General features: G+C 49.3%; 1 protein-coding gene across 1 annotated transcript; it reads left to right on the forward strand.

Annotated features, from left to right (window-relative positions):
• The first annotated feature begins 10604 nt into the window (after positions 1-10604).
• Positions 10605-16702, forward strand: LOC117539061. Its single transcript, XM_034205075.1, has 4 exons — positions 10605-10785; positions 11004-11175; positions 16028-16203; positions 16344-16702. The coding sequence occupies exons 1-4, from the start codon at positions 10605-10607 to the stop codon at positions 16544-16546; spliced, it is 732 nt and encodes a 243-aa protein (XP_034060966.1). The 3' UTR covers positions 16547-16702.
• Positions 16703-17293: the final 591 nt, after the last annotated feature.

Here is a 17293-nt window from a genome sequence, read left to right on the forward strand (position 1 = left end):
TGAGCTGCTGCTCAGCTCTGACTGGCTGAGCTGCTGTTTCCAGCTCTGACAGCAGGAGGCTGACCACCCGGGACTGACCTGAGGCTCAGCTGTGAGGCCAGGCCTGCAGCGTTGTCCAGACGGGGCCACACACCTCCACCACCTGGCCCAGCGTGATGATCCTCTCCTCACAGAGTCCTGTGTAGAGAAGGCCCTACTCCACACACAAAACGAGATCCACGGACCACCGGCTCTCTGAGGAGCCAGAACAGGAGCCACGGCACTCTGGTCTCTCTTTTTTGAGTAGTCCCCACACCTTGAAGAGACCTCCATAGAAACCCGAGAGATTGTTCAGGCATAATCCTTTTCCGGTCCATTAGGAACAGCGACTCAGCCAGACCCAGCCCACCACAGCGCTCCAATAAGGCCCGAGCTACGGTGTCTCCAGACCAGGTCAGCAGGTCCGTCAGGAACCCTCTGAAGAACCGGAGCTGAAGGCCGCCCCCTCTGCTTGCCAGGTGAACCAGGCCATGTCCCCCCCTCCTCCTTTGGCAGGAACAGGACGCTCTGAGGGACCCAGTGCATGCTGGTCCCAGAAGAAGTCCACCATGGAGGCCTGCACCCTGGACAGCAGGTTTACGGGTGGGTCGGTGCACACCAGCCGGTGAGCCAGCATGGAGGAAACAAGGTTGTTTAAAATAAGGATTCTCCCTTTAAAAGAAAGTTGGGAAGGATCCACTTCCACTTCTTTAACCGGCCTTCCACTTTCTCTATAAGCCCGTCCCAGTCTTCAAACAAAACGTGTCATCACCAAGATAACTACCCAGGTACTTTAACCCTGCCCTTTTCCAACCAAGGCCCCCAGGTAACACAGCTGTCAATACTGCCCTCTCCCTCCTGCTAAGGCCTCACTTTCCCCAGTTGATCAATACTGCCCTCGCCTCCTGCTAAGGCCTCACTTTCCCCCAGTTGATCAATACTGCCCTCTCCTCCTGCTAAGGCCTCACTTTCCCCCAGTTGATCAATACTGCCCTCTCCTCCTGCTAAGGCCTCACTTTCCCCCAGTTGATCAATACTGCCCTCTCCTCCTGCTAGGCCTCACTTTCCCCCAGTTGATCAATACTGCCCTCTCCTCCTGCTAAGGCCTCACTTTCCCCCAGTTGATCAATACTGCCCTCTCCTCCTGCTAAGGCCTCACTTTCCCCCAGTTGATCAATACTGCCCTCTCCTCCTGCTAAGGCCTCACTTTCCCCCAGTTGATCAATACTGCCCCTCTATCCTCCTGCTAAGGGCCTCACTTTCTCCAGTTGATCAATACTGCCCTCTCCTCCTGCTAAGGCCTCACTTTCCCCCAGTTGATCAATACTGCCCTCTCCTCCTGCCTAAGGCCTCACTTTCCCCAGTTAGATCAATACTGCCCTCTCCTCCTGCTAAGGCCTCACTTTCCCCCAGTTGATCAATACTGCCCTCTCCTCCTGCTAAGGCCTCACTTTCCCTCCAGTTGATCAATACTGCCCTCTCCTCCTGCTAAGCCTCACTTTCCCCAGTTGATCAATACTGCCCTCTCCTCCTGCTAAGGCCTCCCTTTCCCCCAGTTGATCAATACTGCCTCTCCTCCTGCTAAGGCCTCACTTTCCCCCAGTTGATCAATACTGCCCTCTCCTCCTGCTAAGGCCTCACTTTCCCCAGTTGATCAATACTGCCCTCTCCTCCTGCTAAGGCCTCACTTTCCCCAGTTGATCAATACTGCCCTCTCCTCCTGCTAAGGCCTCACTTTCCCCCAGTTGATCAATACTGCCCTCTCCTCCTGCTAAGGCCTCACTTTCCCCAGTTGATCAATACTGCCCTCTCCTCCTGCTAAGGCCTCACTTTCCCCAGTTGATCAATACTGCCCTCTCCTCCTGCTAAGGCCTCACTTTCCCCCAGTTGATCAATACTGCCCTCTCCTCCTGCTAAGGCCTCACTTTCCCCAGTTGATCAATACTGCCCTCTCCTCCTGCTAAGGCCTCACTTTCCTCCAGTTGATCAATACTGCCCTCTCCTCCCTGCTAAGGCCTCACTTTCCCCCAGTTGATCAATACTGCCCTCTCCTCCTGCTAAGGCCTCACTTTCCTCCAGTTGATCAATACTGCCCTCTCCTACCTGCTTACGGCCTCACTTTCCCTCCAGTTGATCAATACTGCCCTTCTCCTCCTGCTAAGGCCTCCACTTTCCTCCAGTTGATCAATACTGCCCTCTCCTCCTTGCTATAGGCCTCACTTTCCCCCGGTTGATTCAAATACTGCCCTCTCCTCCTGCTAAGGCCTCACTTTCCCCCAGTTGATCAATTACTGCCCTCTCCCTCCTGCCTAAGGGCCTCACTTTTCTCCCCAGTTGATCAATACTGCCCTTCTCATCCTGCTAAGGCCTCACTTTCCCTCCAGTTGATTCAATACTGCCCCCTCTCCTCCTGCTAAGGCCTCACTTCCCCCAGTTGATCAATAACTTCCCTCTCCTCCTGCTAATGGCTCACTCCTCACTTTCCCCCAGTTGATCTCCCCCAGTTGATCAATACTGCCCTCTCCTCCTGCTAAGGGCCTCACTTTCCCCGTTGATCAATACTGCCCCTCTCCTCCTGCTAAGGGCCTCACTTTCCTCCCAGTTGATCAATTTTTTTACTGCCCTCTCCTCCTGCCTTAAGGCCCTCACTTTCCCTCCAAGTTGATCAATTACGCCCTATCCTCCTGGCTAAGGGCCTGCACTTCTCCCCAGTGATCAATACTGCCCTCTCCTCCTGCTAAGGCCTCACTTTTCTCCCCAGTTGATCAATACTGCCCTCTTCCTCCTGCTAAGAGCCTCACTTTCCTCCCAGTTGATCACATTACTGCCCTCTCCTCCTGCTAAGGCCTCACTTTCCCCCAGTGATCAATACTGCCCTCTCCTCCTACTAAGGCCTCACTTTTCCTCCAGTGATCAATACTGCCCTCTCCTCCTGCTAAGGCATCACTTTTCCCCCAGTTGATCAATACTGCCCTCTCCTCCTGCTAAGGCCTCACTTTCCTCCAGTTGATCAATACTGCCCTCTCCTCCTGCTAAGGCCTCACTTTCCCCACAGTTGATCAATACTGCCCTCTCCTCCTGCTAAGGCCTCACTTTCCTCCAGTTGATTCAATACTGCCCTCTCCTCCTGCTAAGGCCTCACTTTCCCCCAGTTGATCAATACTGCCCTCTCCTCCTGCTAAGAGCTCACTTTCCTCCCAGTTGATCACTACTGCCCTCTCCTCCTGCTAAGGGCCTCACTTTCCTCAGTTGATCAATACTGCCCTCTCCTCCGCTAAGGCCTCACTTTCCTCCCAGTTGATCAATACTGCCCTCTCCTCCTGCTAAGGCCTCACTTTTCCTCCAGTTGATCAATACTGCCCTCTCCTCCTGCTAAGGCCTCACTTTCCCCCAGTTGATCAATACTGCCCTCTCCTCCTGCTAAGGCCTCACTTTCCCCCAGTTGATCAATACTGCCCTCTCCTCCTGCTAAGGCCTCACTTTCCTCCAGTTGATCAATACTGCCCTCTCCTCCTGCTAAGGCCTCACTTTCCCCCAGTTGATCAATACTGCCCTCTCCTCCTGCTAAGGCCTCACTTTCCCCCAGTTGATCAATACTGCCCTCGCCTCCTGCTAAGGCCTCACTTTCCTCCCAGTTGATCAATACTGCCCTCTCCTCCTGCTAAGGCCTCACTTTCCTCCAGTTGATCAATACTGCCCTCTCCTCCTGCTAAGGCCTCACTTTCCCCCAGTTGATCAATACTGCCCTCTCCTCCTGCTAAGGCCTCACTTTCCCTCAGTTGATCAATACTGCCCTCTCCTCCTGCTAAGGCCTCACTTTCCCCCAGTTGATCAATACTGCCCTCTCCTCCTGCTAAGGCCTCACTTTCCCCAGTTGATCAATACTGCCCTCTCCTCCTGCTAAGGCCTCACTTTCCTCCAGTTGATCAATACTGCCCTCTCCTCCTGCTAAGGCCTCACTTTCCTCCAGTTGATCAATACTGCCCTCTCCTCCTGCTAAGGCCTCCACTTTCCTCCAGTTGATCAATACTGCCCTCTCCTCCTGCTAAGGCACCTCACTTTTCCTCCAGTGATCAATACTGCCCTCTCCTCCTGCTAAGGCCTCACTTTCCCCCAGTTGATCAATACTGCCCTCTCCTCTGCTACGGCCTCACTTTCCTCCCAGTTGATCAATACTGCCCTCTCCTCCTGCTAAGGCCTCACTTTCCCCCAGTTGATCAATACTGCCCTCTCCTCCTGCTAAGGCCTCACTTTCCCCTCAGTTGATCAATACTGCCCTCTCCTCCTGCTAAGGCCTCAACTTTTCCCCCAGTTGATCAATACTGCCCCTCTGCCTCCTGCTAAGGCCTCACTTTTCCTCCAGTTGATCAATACTGCCCTCTCCTCCTGCTAAGGCCTCACTTTCCCCCAGTTGATCAATACTGCCCTCTCCTCCTGCTAAGCCTCACTTTCCTCCCAGTTGATCAATACTGCCCTCTCCTCCTGCTAAGGCCTCACTTTCCCCAGTTGATCAATACTGCCCTCTCCTCCTGCTAAGGCCTCACTTTCCTCCCAGTTGATCAATACTGCCCTCTCCTCCTGCTAAGGCCTCACTTTCCCCCAGTTGATCAATACTGCCCTCTCCTCCTGCTAAGGCCTCACTTTCCTCCAGTTGATCAATACTGCCCTCTCCTCCTGCTAAGGCCTCACTTTCCTCCAGTTGATCAATACTGCCCTCTCCTCCTGCTAAGGCCTCACTTTCCCCCAGTTGATCAATACTGCCCTCTCCTCCTGCTAAGGCCTCACTTTCCCCCAGTTGATCAATACTGCCCTCTCCTCCTGCTAAGGCCTCACTTTCCCCCAGTTGATCAATACTGCCCTCTCCCTCCTGCTAAGGCCTCACTTTTCCCCAGTTGATCAATACTGCCCTCTCCTCCTGCTAAGGCCTCACTTCCCCAGTTGATCAATACTGCCCTCTCCTCCTGCTAAGGCCTCACTTTTCCTCCAGTTGATCAATACTGCCCTCTCCTCCTGCTAAGGCCTCACTTTCCTCCAGTTGATCAATACTGCCCTCTCCTCCTGCTAAGGCCTCACTTTCCCCAGTTGATCAATACTGCCCTCTCCTCCTGCTAAGGCCTCACTTTCCTCCAGTTGATCAATACTGCCCTCTCCTCCTGCTAAGGCCTCACTTTTCCTCCAGTTGATCAATACTGCCCTCTCCTCCTGCTAAGGCCTCACTTTCCCCCAGTTGATCAATACTGCCCCTCTCTCTGCTAAGGCCTCACTTTCCCCCAGTTGATCAATACTGCCCTCTCCTCCTGCTAAGGCCTCACTTTCCTCCAGTTGATCAATACTGCCCTCTCCTCCTGCTAAGGCCTCACTTTCCTCCAGTTGATCAATACTGCCCTCGCCTCCTGCTAAGGCCTCACTTTCCTCCAGTTGATCAATACTGCCCTCTCCTCCTGCTAAGGCCTCACTTTCCCCCAGTTGATCAATGCTGCCCTCTCCTCCTGCTAAGGCCTCACTTTTCCCCCAGTTGATCAATACTGCCCTCTCCTCCTGCTAAGGCCTCACTTTCCCCCAGTTGATCAATACTGCCCTCTCCTCCTGCTAAGGCCTCACTTTCCTCCCAGTTGATCAATAGTTGATCAATACTGCCCTCTCCTCCTGCTAAGGCCTCACTTTCCCCCAGTTGATCAATACTGCCCTCTCCTCCTGCTAAGGCCTCACTTTCCCCCAGTTGATCAATGCTGCCCTCTCCTCCTGCTAAGGCCTCACTTTCCCCCAGTTGATCAATACTGCCCTCTCCTCCTTGCTAAGGGCCTCCCTTCCCCCAGTTGGATCAATACTGCCCTCTCCTCCTGCTAAGGCCTCACTTTCCCCCAGTTGATCAATACTGCCCTCTCCTCCTGCTAAGGCCTCACTTTCCCCCAGTTGATCAATACTGCCCTCTCCTCCTGCTAAGGCCTCACTTTCCTCCCAGTTGATCAATACTGCCCTCTCCTCCTGCTAAGGCCTCACTTTCCCCCAGTTGATCAATACTGCCCTCTCCTCCTGCTAAGGCCTCACTTTCCCCAGTTGATCAATACTGCCCTCTCCTCCTGCTAAGGCCTCACTTTCCCCCAGTTGATCAATACTGCCCTCTCCTCTGCTAAGGCCTCACTTTCCCCAGTTGATCAATACTGCCCTATCCTGCTAAGGCCTCACTTTCCTCCAGTTGATCAATACTGCCCTCTCTCCTGCTAAGGCCTCACTTTCCTCCAGTTGATCAATACTGCCCTCGCCTCCTGCTAAGGCCTCACTTTCCCCCAGTTGATCAATACTGCCCTCGCCTCCTGCTAAGGCCTCACTTTCCCCCAGTTGATCAATACTGCCCTCTCCTCCTGCTAAGGCCTCACTTTCCCCCAGTTGATCAATACTGCCCTCTCCTCCTGCTAAGGCCTCACTTTCCCCCAGTTGATCAATACTGCCCTCTCCTCCTGCTAAGGCCTCACTTTCCCCCAGTTGATCAATACTGCCCTCTCCTCCTGCTAAGGCCTCACTTTCCCCCAGTTGATCAATACTGCCCTCTCCTCCTGCTAAGGCCTCACTTTCCCCAGTTGATCAATACTGCCCTCTCCTCCTGCTAAGGCCTCACTTTCCTCCAGTTGATCAATACTGCCCTCTCCTCCTGCTAAGGCCTCACTTTCCCCCAGTTGATCAATACTGCCCTCTCCTCCTGCTAAGGCCTCACTTTCCCCCAGTTGATCAATACTGCCCTCTCCTCCTGCTAAGGCCTCACTTTCCCCAGTTGATCAATACTGCCCTCTCCTCCTGCTAAGGCCTCACTTTCCCCCAGTTGATCAATACTGCCCTCTCCTCCTGCTAAGGCCTCACTTTCCCCAGTTGATCAATACTGCCCTCTCCTCCTGCTAAGGCCTCACTTTCCCCCAGTTGATCAATACTGCCCTCTCCTCCTGCTAAGGCCTCACTTTCCCCCAGTTGATCAATACTGCCCTCTCCTCCTGCTAAGGCCTCACTTTCCCCCAGTTGATCAATACTGCCCTCTCCTCCTGCTAAGGCCTCACTTTCCCCCAGTTGATCAATACTGCCCTCTCCTCCTGCTAAGGCCTCACTTTCCTCCAGTTGATCAATACTGCCCTCTCCTCCTGCTAAGGCCTCACTTTCCCCCAGTTGATCAATACTGCCCTCTCCTCCTGCTAAGGCCTCACTTTCCCCCAGTGATCAATACTGCCCTCTCCTCCTGCTAAGGCCTCACTTTCCCCCAGTTGATCAATACTGCCCTCTCCTCCTGCTAAGGCCTCACTTTCCCCCAGTTGATCAATACTGCCCTCTCCTCCTGCTAAGGCCTCACTTTCCTCCAGTTGATCAATACTGCCCTCTCCTCCTGCTAAGGCCTCACTTTCCTCCCAGTTGATCAATACTGCCCTCTCCTCCTGCTAAGGCCTCACTTTTCCTCCAGTTGATCAATACTGCCCTCTCCTCCTGCTAAGGCCCTCACTTTCCCCCAGTTGATCAATACTGCCCTCTCCTCCTGCTAAGGCCTCACTTTCCCCCGTTGATCAATACTGCCCTCTCCTCTGCTAAGGCCTCACTTTCCCCCAGTTGATCAATACTGCCCTCTCCTCCTGCTAAGGCCTCAACTTTCCCCCAGTTGATCAATACTGCCCTCTCCTCCTGCTAAGGCCTCCCTCTTCCCTCCAGTTTGATCAATGCTCCCTCTTCCCCAGTTGATCAATACTGCCCTCTCCTCCTGCTAAGGCCTCACTTTCCCCCCAGTTGATCAATACTGCCCTCTCCTCCTGCTAAGGCCTCACTTTCCCCCAGTTGATCAATACTGCCCTCTCCTCCTGCTAAGGCCTCACTTTCCCCCAGTTGATCAATACTGCCCTCTCCTCCTGCTAAGGCCTCACTTTCCCCCAGTGATCAATACTGCCCTCTCCTCCTGCTAAGGCCTCACTTTCCTCCAGTTGATCAATACTGCCCTCTCCTCCTGCTAAGGCCTCACTTTCCTCCCAGTGATCAATACTGCCCTCTCCTCCTGCTAAGGCCTCACCTTTCCCCAGTTGATCAATACTGCCCTCTCCTCCTGCTAAGGCCTCACTTTCCCCCAGTTGATCAATACTGCCCTCTCCTCCTGCTAAGGCCTCACTTTTCCCCCAGTTGATCAATACTGCCCTCTCCTCCTGCTAAGGCCTCACTTTCCCCCAGTTGATCAATACTGCCCTCTCCTCCTGCTAAGGCCTCACTTTCCCCCAGTTGATCAATACTGCCCTCTCCTCCTGCTAAGGCCTCACTTTTCCCCCAGTTGATCAATACTGCCCTCTCCTCCTGCTAAGGCCTCACTTTTCCCCCAGTTGATCAATACTGCCCTCTCCTCCTGCTAAGGCCTCACTTTCCCCCAGTTGATCAATACTGCCCTCTCCTCCTGCTAAGGCCTCACTTTCCCCCAGTTGATCAATACTGCCCTCTCCTCCTGCTAAGGCCTCACTTTCCTCCAGTTGATCAATACTGCCCTCTCCTCCTGCTAAGGCCTCACTTTCCCCCAGTTGATCAATACTGCCCTCTCCTCCTGCTAAGGCCTCACTTTCCCCCAGTTGATCAATACTGCCCTCTCCTCCTGCTAAGGCCTCACTTTCCCCCAGTTGATCAATACTGCCCTCTCCTCCTGCTAAGGCCCTCACTTTCCTCCAGTTGATCAATACTGCCCTCTCCTCCTGCTAAGGCCTCACTTTCCCCCAGTTGATCAATACTGCCCTCTCCTCCTGCTAAGGCCTCACTTTCCCCAGTTGATCAATACTGCCCTCTCCTCCTGCTAAGGCCTCACTTTCCCCCAGTTGATCAATACTGCCCTCTCCTCCTGCTAAGGCCTCACGTTCCTCCAGTTGATCAATACTGCCCTCTCCTCCTGCTAAGGCCTCACTTTCCCCCAGTTGATCAATACTGCCCTCTCCTCCTGCTAAGGCCTCACTTTTCCCCCAGTTGATCAATACTGCCCTCTCCTCCTGCTAAGGCCTCACTTTCCTCCAGTTGATCAATACTGCCCTCTCCTCCTGCTAAGGCCTCACTTTCCCCCAGTTGATCAATACTGCCCTCTCCTCCTGCTAAGGCCTCACTTTCCCCCAGTTGACTCGAGCAGATGAGATTTTGCAAAAATTGCTCACAGTTTCAGTTAAAACATTGATGTCATCTTGTTTTTTAACAAAGACCATTATGTCATCCGCATATGCAGACAATTTAAAAACATCCCTACAGCCAGGAAGAGAGAAAGCCTGTAACTTTGACCCGGTGTAAAAAGGGCTCTATGGCCAGGGAGTAGAGCATCCCGGACAAAGAGCAGCCCTGTCGGACTCCTCTCTGAGCTTCAAAAGGAGCACACAAACTACCGTTTATCTTCAGTACACTCTCAATGTCCCTGTACAAGACCTGGATCTTGGCTATGAGACCAGAGCTGAACCCAAAAGCTTCCAGCGTCTGCCACAAGTACTGGTGTTCAACTCGGTCAAAAGCCTTCTCTTGGTCTAGAGAAATCAGACCAAGCTCACAGCCCAATGAACCGGAGAGGTCCAAAACATCTCGAATTAGTCACGTTGTCAGTTATCAACCTGCTGGGTACACAGTATGTCTGGTCTACGTGAATGACATGCTCCATCACTTTTCTCAGCCTCGTCGCTAACACTTTGGAAAGCAGCTTGTAGTCGGTACAGAGTAGAGACACAGGACGCCAGTTCTTAATCTCCTGCAGGTCTCCTTTCTTAGGGAGGAGAGTGAGCACAGCTTTCCTGCAACTCAGAGGCTACCTCCCGTTACTTAGACTGTCTCTGAGCACACTCAGCAGGTCGTCACCTATAACTGGCCAGAGAGCCTTATAGAAGTCTGCAGGCAGGCCGTCTATGCCAGGAGCCTTCCCACTCTGCATGCTCTGCAGGGCCTCCTGCAACTCCTGGGCAGAGAGCTCCGCCTCCAGCTCAGCATGGTCCTCCTCAGGGACGTTAGGAAGGCCCTCATAGAACGACTGCGCCACCTCTGGTTCGGCCTGGAACTCTGTTCTGTAGAGCTCTTTGTAGAACTCCACAGCACACTGAGGAGGCGGACTCCTGAAGCAGCTGCCCAGCATTGGATCGCAGGGAGTGCATCAGCCTCCTCTGACTATTCTTACGCTCGAGACCAAAGAACAAGTGAGAGGGAGCATCCATTTTCACGATGTTCTGAAACCGGGATCTGAGCAGAGCACCCTGAGCAGAAAACCCCAGCAGGTCAGACAGAGCTGAGCTTTTACTTTTGAAAACTTCAACATGTTCTCGCTCTCCTGTGGAGTCTGCCAATCCCTGCAGCTCCACCACTTCTCTCTCCAGAGCTCTCAGAGATCTAGCCATGTCCTTTGTGACATTGAAAGTGTACTGTTGGCAAAGCTGCTTGATCTTCACTTTACCTACATCCCACCACTGCTGAAGAGAATTGTACTCTCTCTTAGACAAACGGTAGTTTTCCCAAAAGAATTTAAAAACATTTTTAAAATGGTTGTCGGCCAACAGAGAAGCATTAAAGTGCCAATACGCACTATTACACTTAACATGATTAATAAAAAGTGAGACTTGTACGAGGGAATGGTCAGAGATTCCCACTGGACTGATGGAGCAGCTTCTGCTTACATTAATGTGATGGTTAAAAACATAGACACGATCCAGCCTAGCCAGAGACAACAGGTTATCCCTAGAGTGCACCCACGTGTGCTGCCGCTGGCCCGGGTGGAAGTGCCTCCAAACATCACACAGCTCAAAGCTTTCTGTTAGTCTCATGAAGGCACTCTTCGAGGCCGCATGTGGTTCCTGGTGGTTCCTATCCAGCACAGGGTTCTCTGTTGAAGTCACCCCCCAGGAACAGATACTCCCCACTATCACAGGTGCTAAGAGTGTGTTTCAGTTCCTCACAAAACAAAAGCCTCTCTGCGCCCACACTGGGAGCAGAAACATTTATAAAACATATTTTAACTTTTTCAAATTCAGCATTTATTTTGAGCAAGTGTCCTGATGACCTCATCGACCGTACAGGAGAAGGGTGTAAAGCCCCTCGCAAAGAGAATGGCAACCCCTCCACTATTGCTGCGCTTATGGCTGAAGAAGCCCCCCCCCCATCCCCTCCTCCAGTCACTCTCGTTCTCAGCAGTGCTGTGAGTTTGTTTGTTTGTAGCCTTTATTTAACCAGGTGAAGCCCCTTGAGATCAAAAGATCTCTTCTTCAAGGTGACCTGCAGGACATTAGTTACACATGTAACATAAAAACAACAGAACAACAATAAGGATGACAAACAACATAATGTACAGGGTACAGTTTACAAACTCTATTCACAGAGACAGGTACCATGAGTATCACACAGCATGTCACCCAGCCGAGTTTCAAAGTGATGCAGGGGAACCAAAGTGCTCAGTTTGAAACATGTTTGCAGATTGTTCCAATTTAGTGGAGCTGCACAACTAAAAGCTTTCTTCCCTAAGACAGTCCTAGCACTTGGCACATTTAATAAAACCACATCATGCGATCTCAGGCAATATGTACTTTCAATTCGTGGAGAGATCAGAGAGCAGATATAAAAAGGTAGTTTACCCAACATGGCTTTGTAAATGAACATGTACCAGTGACTGAGCCTCCGTACAGTTAGTGAAGGCAGACCTGCCTCGACATACAGGGTACAGTGATGAGTCAGTGCTTTACAGTTAGTGACACATCTCAGTGCGCTGTGATAGGCGGCCTCTAACTTGATCAGGCAATGGGCAGGTGCATTCATATAGATCAGATCACCAGAGTCCAGCACAGGTCAAAGGTCACAGAGCCTTTTCCTGGCCTCAAGCGAGAAACAGGACTTGTTCCTGTAGAAGAAACCTAGCCTAACCCTCAGCTTTTTAAGCAGGTTATTGACATGAAGTTTAAAAGTAAGACAATCATCAAGCCAGATACCAAGGTATTTGTAACTGGTAACCACTTCAAGTACTTGTCCTTGCATAGTAACAATATCTAAAACATGCTCTGTTGTCTTTTTAGCTTTTGAAAAGAGCATTACTTTGGTTTTATCAACATTTAAAAGAAGCTTTAGTTCAGAGAGCTGAGTCTGAATGATGTTAAAAACAGCCTGTAATTTAACAGCAGCCTCCTGAATGGAGGGACCTGCACAGAACATCACGCTATCATCCGCATACAAATGTAAAGTAGCTTCATCCACATTTTCACCTAAACTGTTGATATGGAGAATAAAAGTGGACCTGAAACAGAACCTTGAGGAACACCATTAGCAATGTTTAACCACTCAGAAGACAGCCCATCAAAGTGAACACATTGGGACCTTTCAGAGAGGTAGTTCACAAACCACCCACTGCATGGCTGGATATGCCGATACTGAGTAGCCTCTGCTTTAAGATGTGATGATCGACGGTATCAAACGCTTTGGAAAAGTCAATAAATAGAGCTGCACAACTCTGCTTATCATCTAAAGTACTCGCCACATCATTCACCACTTTCATTGTGGCAGTGATGGTGCTGTGTTGCTTTCTGAAGCCTGACTGATGTTTAGACAGGATGTCATTTATACATAAAAACTCCTTTACCTGTTCACTCACTAGGCGTTCGAGCATCTTCGCCAGAACTGACAACTTAGAGATGGGTCTATAGTTATTTAAAATAGTTGCCTCCCCTCCTTTTAGCAAAGGCAGGACATACGCTGACTTCCATACTGTTGGAATTGTGTTAGTGCTGAGGGAGAGGTTAAAAAGAGTAGTGAGAGGTGGAGCAATACAATCTACAGCTATCTTTAAAAAGAAAGGTTCTACGTTGTCCAGGCCGGCTGGTTTCTTAGGATCTAACTTGGTTAAAGCTTCACGAACAACATTGACATTAAAAGGAGTAAAACTGAAAGGGTTTTCCAGACCACATTGTTCAGAGTCACGGATTGGAGCGTTCACAGAAGCAGAAGCTGAGTTAGTGACAGAATCAAACAGAGAGCCACAAGACACAAAATGCTTATTAAAGCAATTTAGCATAGTGGCCCTGTCTGATATAGAGCCAGATGCTGTGGTGAGGCACGGAGGTAGCTCATTACGGATATCACCGGTGGATATCGATTTTATGGCTTTCCAACATTTCCTAGGATTATTCAGGTTTTCTGTGGAAACTGACAGATAGTACTTTGATTTAGCACTTTTGATTTGAGATGTGAAGCTATTCCTTAGCTGCCTGAAACGCAGCCACTCTACCTCTGAGCCTGATCTCCTAGCCTTTGCCCAGGCCTTGTTTCTCTCATGAAGGAGACTAGACAGAGGGGAGAGAGGGAGAGGGAGGGAGAGAGAGAGAGAGAGATTAGCTCCATGGCATAATGCCGAAACCCGCAAAATAAAGCAAAAGTCGAGACAACTTGAAAGGATATGGCGTTCCACTAAACTTGAAGAATCTCGTTTAATTTGGCATATTACTCTCAATGAATATAAGAAAGCACTGCGTAAAGCGAGAGCAGCCTACTACTCTTCATTAATAGATGAGAATAAGAATAATGCAAGATTTATTTTCAGCACTGTAGCCAGGCTGACAGAAAGCCACAGCTCGATTGAGCCTTCTATTCCCATAGCACTCAGTAGCAATGATTGTATGTGCTTTTTTAACGATAACATTGTTACTCTTAGAAACAAAATTAATGACCTCTTGCCTTTGACCGGTATAGTGTTATCAACAGCTCCCGGAAACGTAAGTTCTAATATTACACTAGATAGTAAACGAGAATGCTTTTCAGCCATAAACCTTGAACAATTAAATTCAATGATTCTCTCTTCTAAACCATCAACGTGTATGTTAGACCCAATTCCAACTAAGCTGTTGAAGGAAGTTTTTCCATTAATTAGCACTTCTTTATTAAATATTATGAATATGTCTTTATTATCAGGCTATGTTCCACAATCATTCAAAGTAGCAGTGATAAAACCGCTTCTTAAAAAGCACAACCTCGATCCAGAGGTTTTAGCCAACTATAGACCTATTTCTAATCTTCCGTTCCTCTCAAACATTCTTGAGAAAGCGGTCGCAAAACAGCTGATTACTTAAAAAACAATGATTTATTTGAAGCTTTTCAGTCTGGCTTTAGAACACATCATAGCACAGAGACAGCTCTGGTTAAAGTCACAAATGACATTCTAATAGCCTCAGACAAGGGACGTGTCTCTATTCTTGTTTTGCTCGATCTCAGTGCTGCATTTGATACTATCGACCATGATATCTTATTGCAAAGACTAGAGCACTTAGTTGGCATACAGGGAACTGCTTTAGACTGGTTTAGGTCCTATCTATCTGAACGCTCTCAGTTTGTACGTGTCAATGATGAATCTTCCATGCAGACCAAAGTTAGCCATGGAGTGCCACAGGGCTCAGTGCTCGGACCTATTTTGTTCACATTATATATGCTTCCGTTAGGCAATATTATAAGGAATCATTCTGTAAACTTTCATTGTTATGCGGATGATACTCAACTATATTTATCAATCAAGCCTGATGAAATTAATCATCTAAATAAAATTCAAGACGGCCTCAAGGACTTAAAAACGTGGATGACCTTAAACTTTTTGATGTTAAACACGACCAAAACTGAAGTTATTGTACTTGGCCCGAAGAATCTACGAAACAAATGATCTAAAGATATACTAACTATGGATGGCATTAATTTGGCCTCCAGTGAGACTGTAAGGAATCTTGGTGTTATATTTGATCAGGATTTATCCTTTAACGCCCACATAAAATCAATTTCAAGGACCGCCTACTTCCATCTACGTAACATTGCAAAATCAGGCATATCTTGCCTCAAAACGATGCAGAGAAACTAGTCCATGCATTTGTTACTTCAAGGCTGGATTATTGTAACTCTTTATTATCAGGGTGTACCAAGAAGTCAGTCAAGTGGCTTCAGCTGATTCAAAATGCTGCAGCTCGTGTACTAACCAGAGTTAGGAAAAGGGACCTACATTACTCCTGTTCTGGCTGCCTTACACTGGCTCCCTATAGAACACAGGATAGAATTTAAAATTCTTCTTCTCGCCTACAAAGCCCTTAATGGGCAGGCGCCATCTTACCTTAAAGAACTCATTATACCCTACTGTCCTACTAGGGCATTGCGTTCCAAGAATGCAGGGTTGTTGGTTGTTCCTAGAGTCTCTAAAAGTACAATGGGAACCAGAGCCTTTTCTTATCAAGCTCCACATTTGTGGAATCAGCTTCCAGTTTGTGTTCGGGCGGCAGACACCCTATCCGTTTTTAAGAGTGCGCTTAAGACCTTCCTTTTTGATAAAGCTTATAGTTAGGGCTGATTAGATTCAGCCCCTAGTTTTGCTGATATAGGCTTAGTTTGTCGGGGGACATCTTACTTCTTCCTTCTCTCTGTCTATACCTGTGTACTCTCATGTTCCCATTAACCCAGCTTCCCCAAATGTCTTTCTTTTTGGTGTCTATATACGCCGGGATCCGGAGTCATGGATGATCCTGCGGTCCTGTGCCCTGGATCTTGAGTCGTGGCTGTGGTCCTGGATCATAGGTCCTGGATGGATATCCTTGTGGATTCATCTTCCTATTATACACACATGCATTTCCAAACATTTGGACTACCTATGTTGCAAATGTATTATCTTTTCAATTTCCACACGGCATCTATTGCACGTCTGTCCGTCCTGGGAGAGGGATCCCTCCTCTGTTGCTCTCCCTGAGCTTTCTCCCATGTCCCCTTTAAACTGTGGGTTTTCTCCGGAAGTGTTTCCTTGTACGATGTGAGGGTCTAAGGACAGAGGGTCTAAGGACAGAGGGTCTAAGGACAGAGGGTGTCGTATTGTCATACTGATATTCTGTACAAACTGTGAAGTCCACTGAGACAAATGTAACATTTGTGATATTGGGCTATAAATAAACATTGATTGATTGATTCGGATAATTATAATTATTCACAAACTGACATTTTTCCGATTGATCAGGAACTGAATCCGAGTTCTCACTGTTTTTTCACGTGATGAAAGCTGTTTGAACTGTAGTACCTCCCTCTCTCCTCAGACGGAGAAGTTCTGCGGGGCTGTTCCCTCGGACCCCTCCCCCCCTTCAGAGGAGCAGCAGGAGGAACACGAGAACATGAAGAACCTCTTGATCTGCAGAACCTCCGAGTCCGGAAACCTGAGGAGGAGCCGGGCCGTCCGCAGTGAGAAACACCTTATACACTCTGGGTCTGGTTCTGGTTCTGATACTAACTCTAACTCTGGTTCTGACTCCGGTACTAACTCTGGTTCTGGTTCTAACTCCTTTAAGGTTCTAACCCAGGTTCTCTCTCTCTATCTGCAGATATGGGTCGGGTCAGTCCCTCTCAGATGTCAGCGGGTCGGGAGGACGGTTCCGGTTGTCCTGACGACGCTACAGACGAAATAATGGACCGGCTGGTGAAGTCCGTGACCCAGAACCCGGCCGACAGGCCCGCCAGTCCCAAGAACCGCAAACGCTCCCGGGTCAACAGGAAGTCCAGTGAGTCCTCTTCTGTTCCCCGATAGATCAGAGAAGACTTTATTCATCCTGAAGGAAGCTGTTGTTCCAGTAACACACTGAACACACACTGAACACACACTGAACACACACTGAACACACACTGAACACAACATAATTTACTTATGTTGTGGCAGATATTTCAGTAAGCTTTCTTAACGCTAATGTTATAATAGTCAGATTGCTCTGAAGATGGAGCTGATATTCTATTCATGTTCACGTTCACACAGTCGCTGATTGTTGCCGGCCGTCTTTCCTGCAACGGCAGCTTTTCTGTATTTCCTTTCTCCTGTAATATGACTGGATCGCTTTAAACTCCGCACACTGAGCTCTGATTGGTCAGCAGGCGGTGCTTTCACTGAGTTGAGCTCTAACGGACCACTATTGCGGTAAGCATGTTGTAACTTCCGGTTGTTGTCATCTCCGGGTATCCCGTGTGCCCGTTCTGCTGCTGATAGCTTATTATCTTAACTTAATCGATCGTTTTAAAACTCTTGATCACGGCAACTGCCTGACGTTGTAATCACACGTTACTATAACTTAAGCTCTCACAACTCTCCTTCTCTTAGCGACTGTAACTCCACAGTTGCCTACACTCTTTTCGGGTTTGCTCACGGTAGCTACTTTAGCTTGATAGCTAGCCATGGCTCTTTCCCCACCCTCGGGTGCTATTTCCTGCTCTAACTGTCTCATGTTTGGTTACTTCCCTGCCTCCTTTACTGGTACCGGTACATGTGTTAAATGTAGTATAGTTG

Source organism: Gymnodraco acuticeps, unplaced genomic scaffold, assembly GCF_902827175.1.
Source record: "Gymnodraco acuticeps unplaced genomic scaffold, fGymAcu1.1, whole genome shotgun sequence".
In the NCBI taxonomy this organism is placed as follows: domain Eukaryota; kingdom Metazoa; phylum Chordata; class Actinopteri; order Perciformes; family Bathydraconidae; genus Gymnodraco; species Gymnodraco acuticeps.